General features: G+C 42.5%; 1 protein-coding gene and 2 non-coding genes across 3 annotated transcripts in view; all 3 read right to left on the reverse strand.

Moving 5' to 3' along the window:
* Ncl (nucleolin) overlaps positions 1-8,076 on the reverse strand; it is a 9,253-nt gene extending 1,177 nt beyond the window's left edge. The window contains exons 1-11 of the mRNA XM_028789581.1: positions 7,907-8,076; positions 6,876-6,992; positions 5,217-5,700; positions 4,847-5,035; positions 4,662-4,748; positions 4,334-4,475; positions 3,484-3,608; positions 2,324-2,447; positions 1,684-1,838; positions 933-1,056; positions 475-608 (exon numbers count right to left, since the gene is read on the reverse strand). Of these exons, the coding sequence (XP_028645414.1) occupies positions 475-608; positions 933-1,056; positions 1,684-1,838; positions 2,324-2,447; positions 3,484-3,608; positions 4,334-4,475; positions 4,662-4,748; positions 4,847-5,035; positions 5,217-5,700; positions 6,876-6,992; positions 7,907-7,924 (1,699 nt within the window). The 5' untranslated portion in view covers positions 7,925-8,076. The remainder of the gene's footprint in view (positions 1-474; positions 609-932; positions 1,057-1,683; positions 1,839-2,323; positions 2,448-3,483; positions 3,609-4,333; positions 4,476-4,661; positions 4,749-4,846; positions 5,036-5,216; positions 5,701-6,875; positions 6,993-7,906) is intronic.
* Positions 288-367, reverse strand: LOC114640643. The gene has a single exon (XR_003714179.1). It is a non-coding gene; the product is annotated as a small nucleolar RNA SNORD20 (small nucleolar RNA).
* LOC114640648 lies at positions 4,547-4,616 on the reverse strand. The gene has a single exon (XR_003714182.1). It is a non-coding gene; the product is annotated as a small nucleolar RNA SNORD82 (small nucleolar RNA).
* Positions 8,077-8,291: the final 215 nt, after the last annotated feature.

Consider the following 8,291-nt stretch of genomic DNA (forward strand, 5'->3'; position numbering starts at 1 on the left):
AGTGTTTTGTCTGCATACCTCTAGAGAGTGTCAGATCTTAAGGCAAGTGAGATGCCATGTGTTTGCTGGGATTTGAACCCAGTCAATGCTCTTCACTGCTAAGCCACCTGACACTGATTTTGTACAGTGTTTTTTTTTCTTTACAATGTCTTTTACCAGGAAAAGCAATTAATGCAGGTAAATTAAGGTAAAAAAAAAAAAGGGGGGGGGACTACACCGGATCAGACATATCTAAGTGAACTCAGGGGGCAATCAAACCCAAAAGTTGCTGCTTTGAGCTGACATAGCTGGATCAGAACTTGACTATCTAGAGGAATTTTCTTGAGATTTCATCAATTGTTTCTCAGGTAATCAGTCATCATATCCAGTTGTCATTACTCAGCAACAATGTAAAGCCAGCCCCAAGTAAGCATGGATAAACATAAAATCAAAAAATGTCACCCAAACCAAGTCACATCAAGTCAAGAGACTTACGACTTCTTGCATTAGGTGATCCTCTGGGTCCTTGCAACTCCAGCCTGATTGCTCTGCCCTCAATTTCCATTTTATTACAGGAATTTAAAGCTTCTTTAGCATCTTCAAACGAAGCAAATTCTATAAATGCATACCTGAGGATTGAAAGTCAGTTCTCAGAATAAAGCTTTGAAACACATGGAATCAGCAGGTACTACCAATGCTATCAATATTTACTGTCCTTTGCATAGCTCAAACTTTACGGTTTTTTAAAGCAACAGGATAGTCTTTTAATCTTATGCATAGCCCGGCAGTGGTGGTGCAGGCCTTTAATCCCAGCACTTGGGAGGCAGAGACAGGCAGATTCTGAGAGTGAGTTCCAGGACAGCCAGGGCTACACAGAGAAACCCTGTCTCAAAAAAACCAAAACAATAATAAAGAGTATGTCCAGCCCACATCTAACATAAAAATTATTTTACCCTTTAGATTTGCCATGTGGGTTCTGGGGCACTTTGATAAAAGTTGCTTTCTCAAATACTTCCTGAAGAGTTTCTTCTGTTGCACTGTAGGAAAGGTTACTTAAAACCAAAGTCTTTGATTCACCTGCAAGTACAAAGATACCACACATTAGCAGACATGTTACAAAGTCTGTATGTAATAAAACAACCAGTAAGTGAACCACATAAAGCAGGTTTCCAACCTATTCCTCAGAAGGTGGTGGCACAGTAACAGGAACAATGGCACTTTAGCCATGAACCATCCTCCTAAGAACCAACACCACAGTATACATACATATACATATATATACATACATATATATACATACATATATATACATACATATATACAGTAATCCTAAGAACCTAAGAACCATCCTCCTAAGAACCAACACCACAGTATATATCTATATATACACATACATATATATATACACATACATATATATATATACAGTAATGCCCTTCTTGCTCCTTTCATATTCAATCCAAACAGGTAACTGTTCTTTGTTGTCCTAGAGTATTTCTCCAAAATATAGTTTAAGCCATTTAAAGCAGAAAATGTAACAAAGCTGTGTTTGCTTACTACACTCCAACGAAAATAATTTCAAATAGGTTTCATTCATGGAAACTAATCAGCTATATAAAAAAGGTGAACTAACTCTAGCTAATTATAAAGTACAAAGATGCAAGTGATTCCCACCTCCACTACACAATTAACCCTTTAACTTACCACTCCAAGTGCTATTCTTTCCAGTTCTCTCTTGCCTTTGTCCTTTCTCTCCAGTATAGAAGAGTGAGACAGATCGTCCATCAATTTCTGCCCCCTGCTTTTCTTCCAAGTTTTTCTCAGCATCAGCCTCAGACTTAAATTCAATATAAGCAATCCTGAAATAATGGGAGCACAATGAAATACATTAGACAACACTTATGGTGTAACCTTACATACATGTAATGACTTAGTTACATGTGTAACTTAATGAAAACAGGTGGTATGACTAAACAGCTTTTACTGTTCTTTTACTGTATTAGTTCATCTTTAGAAATCATCCTTTAAACTGGCCTCCCTACTATTATGTAAGAAGGAAAAATGAGGCGACACAATAATAGACTGGACTGCCTAGAATCACATTTCTCTCAAAATAGGGAAGGATACTACTGGTAGCCAAAGATGCCAATTTGGATTGAGGCCAGACTGTAAAATTGATCACAGCTTCAAAACTCATCAGTTAAGCATTATTAATCTTAGAACTCGAGAGGTAGAGGCATTCAGTTTTCTGGTTATGAAGTAAGTTTGAGGCAGCACAGACTGTTAATGGCAAGAGAGGGAAAGACACTAAACTCTGAAACTCTTGTTAATAAAACATACATACCCTTTACTTTTCCCATCTTGGCTGACTAATCTGATCTCCATAGCATCTTCAAATACTTCTTTTAATTCATCTTCAGTGATGTTGAAAGAGAGGTTTTTGGCTAAAAGTGTTCTTGCAGCTCGAACTACATTAAAAAATAAAAAAAGATTTAATTACATCATCTTCCAAGTCACAAGAAAGTAAAGCAAATAGCTCTTATAAAGGACCTGGATCTACGCTATAAAAATGATGGTATAAGGGATGGAAAGGTGGCTCAATGGTCACTAGCCCTTTGCATGAAGAGGACCCATATTCAATTGCCAGCACCCAGTCACCTGGTACTCACAAACACCTGCCCAGTTTCAGTTGAGGCTCTCCTGGCCTCCCTGGACACCAGGCAAACGTACCTCCTACTTATGAACATGTACAGAACGTCCCCTAAACTGTACATATTAAGTACATATATGAAACAAGTCTATTTTGACTTAGTTCCCATCTCTAAGATAACCTCACCACTCATATGGGTCACTCTACAATCAGTAACACAAGCCTATAACCTAGTAAGCATATGACATAGACTGCATGCAAATTGGGTATATACATAGCTACCTTGTAAAATGAACAAAAGGGTTTGGACCAAGGGTATGTCACAGTTTTAAGAGTGCTTGCCTAGTATGTAGAACACCCAGGTTTAATTTTCAGCACAACTAAATAAAAAACAAGGTCTTCAAAATCCAAATTCTGAAACTTGAAATAGGTAACAAGAATTCATTCAAGAGACGTGTAAGCCTCAAGCACATGGTCACAGGTCAACTTGGGAGTTTTGTGGGTTTTTTTAGACAATGTTCCACTGTATAATAGCCCTGGCTGTTATAGTCACTTTTTTTGTCCTCAAGCTCACACCTGCCGGAGTCCTGGATGTGTACTACCACAACAGGCTCAGTCTCTTCTCCTCATGTGGCTTCTAGAGATCAAACTTTTTGCCACAAGCATCTTTACTCACTAAGCTATCCATCATGCCAGCTCTGACATTATATATCCCAGAAATCAAACTTGTCAGCAAGCACATGATGCATATCAACTCACTGGTTCACAACGAGGATGAAACTAAGAGAGAAGAAGGGACCAAGACTGCCTCCTAAGTCTGTTAGCATCCAGTCACCCCAGACCCTTTTACATACCTTTCTTACTATCTCTTCCTTTTGGTTTTTCTAGTTTAATTTCATTGCCAAACACTTTTAAACCAGTGAGCTCCAAGGCCTTTTCTAGGTCTTCAGCAGACTCAAAGTCCACATAACCAAATTTCCTTGAAGATGGAAAAAACAAGATTATAGGCATTAGAGGGTGATCTACACTTGTACCATGTGGTACTCACATGGACAGCACCTACAACACTAACAAAACTAGATCATTCTTATCTCCCATAAAACCAAGTACATGTATCAAGACACAACAAATTCACGTTGGTTTTCTTTTTTTTTTTTTTTTTAGTTTTTTTCGAGACAGGGTTTCTCTGTGTAGCCCTGGCTGTCCTGGAACTCACTCTGTAAACCAGGCTGGCCTCGAACTCAGAAATCCACCTGCCTCTGCCTCCCAAGTGCTGGGATTAAAGGCATGGGCCACCACTGCCCGGCAGTTTTTTTTTTTTTTTTCATTCAGTGTACTGTAACCAAACAGCAGTAGCTGGCATGGACCCTGGTAAGTACTGAGAATCTTTTTGGTAACAAAGCATTCACTATGACTATGCAGATCTAGTCATAGATACTGCGCAAAATGTCAAATTCTTAAAATTGCTTTTTGACACTACCAAGTCAAACAAAGGAATTTCAAATTATAGACCCTGATTTGATGATTTAGTTCATTACTGTCTAATCTTTATTACTGTAGTTCCTTATTCATCCCTGTACTTAAGGTCATGAGAAATGACAACTGATCTTTATTAATGTAGCTAATGTTTAAGGGCATGGAAGAACACAACTGGAAGGTAAAAATACTAGCTCACACACATACAACACTCAATGAAAAACTTACCTATTTGTACCAGTTCTGACATCCACAACAGCAAGATCATTTTTAGCAAAAAGTTCACTGATAGCAACTTTTAATTCAGCAACAGACTTGTTTGGATTAAGGTTTCCAATGAACAGATTGAAAGGTGTAGTTGGTTCTGAGCCTGCACAGAAAATGAAACTTTTAGTCCACTTTTCATACGACAAATGAATTATCATAAACTAACTATATAAAGCACATCAGCATATTGCATTTCAACCCCATGTTTCAGTATTAAGTCCCTTTGTCATTCATCACTTGTGCTATTGCTACTCTGATCTCTTTGCTTCCCCCAGTTTTGCAGGCTTACCTTCTACCTTCTGTTTCTTGGCATCAGGGGCTTCTTTCTGTTTGGTCATCTCCTTCTTCCGTTTTCCAGGTGCTGCTTTAACAGGTTCTGGATGTTTGAAAATGTCATTCATGAGTAGGCAGACATTTTAGCATTTCCATTAAGCATTACTTAGGTCAGCATACTTTAGAAGTTAATTTGGTTACCTTCTTCCTCTTCTTCCTCCTCCTCCTCTTCATCTTCATCCTCTTCATCCTCATCATCATCTTCTTCATCTTCATCCTCTTCCTCATCATCATCCTCCTCAGCTACACTCTTGGCTTTCACAGGAACAACTTTTGCAGGAGCTTTCTTTCCTTTGGCTGGTGTGATCTCCATAACTTCTTCCTCAGAGTCTGAAAGAAAGATAGCTCAGCAGGCAAATACATTTGCTACCAATCTAGACAACATAAATGCTACAAATATTAATAAAAAAATTAGATGAGGAAATGAAAACCTATTAATATGAGTTTCTAATATAATCATGAAACAGGGAATGCGCATGCAGTACTCTCAATATCCTAAGCTCTAACTCACCATCTTCCTCCTCTTCATCATCATCCTCATCGTCATCCTCCTCTTCCTCATCCTCATCCTCTGAGGCAGGAGCTGCTTTTGCTGGCTTCACTCCTTTTACTACTGGTGGCTCAAATTCATCCTCTTCCTCATCATCTTCATCCTCATCACTATCATCTTCATCTTCTTCATCTTCATCCTCATCACTGTCTTCCTTCTTGGCATTTTTACCATTCTTAGCCCCCTTGGCTGGAGTGACAGCTCCCTTTTTTCCAGGAGTCGGCACCAATGCTTTTGCTTGTGCTGCTCCCTTCTTACCAGGAGTTGGAACTACTTTGGCTGGTGTAGCAGCTTTCTTGGCTGGTGTGGCTGCTGCCTTTTTGCCTGGGGTAACAGCTGCTTTCTTAGCTGGTGTGGGAACTGCAGCCTTCTTTGTTTGTGAAACAACCACCTTCTTTGCTGGAGTTGTGGTAGCCTTTTTGCCTTTTTTCTGAGGGACGACAACCTTGAAATAAAACAAATCATAAGCATTCCTCTATATCCAATGCTATGTTAAGATACTAACACTAACTTTGAGCACAAGAAGATGGACATTAGATATGTTTAAAAAAGTCAAGAACTGGAGAGATGGCTCAGCAGAGCACATGTTAACTCTTGTAACAAATGTAACATCCACACATGGTTGTAATTCCAGATCCAGGGGATCCAAGTACATCCTAGTATGAGGGTACCAAGAAGCATGCTTAATGCACTCACACATAAAGATAAATGTTAAGCCCTGAAATAAGGATACATGGCTCAACACTTAAACTAGACTCTTAACACCTGAGCTTTTCTAAGCAATCTGAGTGTGACCATAAAACCTGTCTTGAGACAGGGTTTCACTATGTACTCCCAGCTCACTGGAATTCAAAATTCCTGTTTCTGTCTTCTGTGCAAAGACTGTCTTTAAATAGTCCCTAAGAGTGTCAGATCTAGCAAATGGGCAATTAGCAGCTCTCTATCCACACAATGTATTTTGAACAATGATTGGCATTAGAATTCATACAATAAGCCGATGATCCGGGATAGATAGGGACCAGTACTGCAAAAGTCAAAACATGCAAGATAAGATTACTGGAAATGATAAATTTTGCTTAGAGAACAAGAATTTTAAAAAAACTACCCTCATCTAAATAGTGTCCAGCTTAGCCCCTTAGTACGTAGAAGAAAAAAAACCCACATGGTACCACCTAAGCTATGAGACCCTGACTCCACCTAAATAAGTCTGGCTTTCTTACTAAAGTTCCTGTCCTATGGCTGAATACTGTGGCTAATACCTTAATTCAGGAGAAACTATCTGAGGCTGGTCTACAGCTCTGTGTCATCATGTCCTGCCAAAATTCACAAAACCAAGTGACCATGGACTGAATGAAAAATAAGCTAGAATAAGTCGTTTTCCAAAAACAGGAGGAAAATAACCCCACAAATCTATAGGAAACTCTATTCAAAACAGAATAGACACCCTCCCAGATCGACTATTATCCTCAAAAATTCAAAATTACTATCAAGAGCAACAAAGAGTTTGTTTGCCAATCACTTACTACGTTAGAATCCTGTATTTCTGATAATACTTCCAGACATTCAATTCCACTGGTTTTTATTGCTGCATCTTAAACCATTTTTCAAACAGCTTCCTACCTCCTCTTCTCCACTGCTGTCATCTTCATCTTCTGACATTTCTTCATCTTCACTATCTTCTTCCACTTCCTTTGGGGGAGGAGCCATTTTCTTGGACTCACCGTGAGTTTTGCCGGCCTACAAATGCACACAAAAATCACACTCACATGCGCATTTTAAGCCACGTTCTCTCACTGTCTAAAGAACACAAGGCATGACACTCTTCAGGCAATTTTTTTCTGAGAACCACGCAGAATTTGTCTTCCCCCTCTCACAGACAACTGAGCAGGCATAACTCTTCACCAGGAAACAGCCACAGGTTTTTAAAGTCTACGAGTCGGGGCCCTTTATTTTCCCGCACCTTCCGCAAAAAAACTGCATCACCCTAAATTATTTGCTGGGGGAGGGGGTTATCGCGAAAGCACCTCTTAAAAGAAGCACCTCTGTAACCAAACTTCCGACTTTCTCACGCTTACAGCCGAACCACGTGGAGCCACCAGGCAGGTCACCACGCGCTCCCTGAGCCCACCACGTGCCGATCTACCCGTCACGGCCAGAGACAGCGGATCGCAGGGCAACCCACCTAAGCCCACCCTGCTGTCCCCCTCCGCGGTGTACAGACACTCCCCCACCGTCCCGGACACGCGACACGTGCGGAGCGCCGCAACCCACGTGGCGGGCCGCGCACCGGAGCACGTGCGCGGGGAGGCGGGGCCCCGGGAGCGCTAGCCGCTTGAGGTTGGCCCTCTTTTCACACGCCAGGCCTGCACAAAAACTCCTCCAATTTCTCCTCACACCGACCCTTCCCGCCCGGTGCACTCGACCACTCGACATCGCCCTCCCGGAACCTGCCTCAGCTCTTCTCATTCCCCCACCAAGTCAGAGGGCAAAAACCGCGAGACCTCCCGCTAGTCGCGCGAGATTTCCCCCAGCATGGCGCCCTCGAACGCGCCCGGGATTGCGCGCAGGCCCTCCTCCCCTCCGCGACGGGCGCGCGCGCGTCCCTCGGAAAGCAGGCCTAGTGGTCCGTGTCCGCGCGCAAGGCCTCTTACCTTTGCGAGTTTCACCATGATGGCGGATTACGGCGAAGGCGCGGGTGGAGAGCGAGCAGCTCAGAAGAGCTTAGCGGAACCACGCGAAGCGGACTGCAGCGACGGGTATTGAGGACTCTGGAGCACGTACAACCGCCTGCCAGCTACAGCTAGCGTCTGAGGCAAAAGACTGAGCCTGCCCAGTAATCGCCTCTGGAAAGGCGACGAAGGTGTCCTCGTGACCTCACCTCCACCAACCAGAGCTCGCGTCCGTCCTCCGAGCCAACCGCGAGCCTTAACCCAGGCCAGCGTGGGGCGGGCCTAAAGCGTGGGGAGGGCGGGGCTGTTGGGGGCGGGCCCTGACGTCTGCTCCTGGGGGCGGGACTAGTTTGGGCCAAGGCGGACG

This window comes from Grammomys surdaster, unplaced genomic scaffold, assembly GCF_004785775.1.
Source record: "Grammomys surdaster isolate TR1022 unplaced genomic scaffold, NIH_TR_1.0 125846, whole genome shotgun sequence".
Taxonomy (NCBI): Eukaryota; Metazoa; Chordata; class Mammalia; order Rodentia; family Muridae; genus Grammomys; species Grammomys surdaster.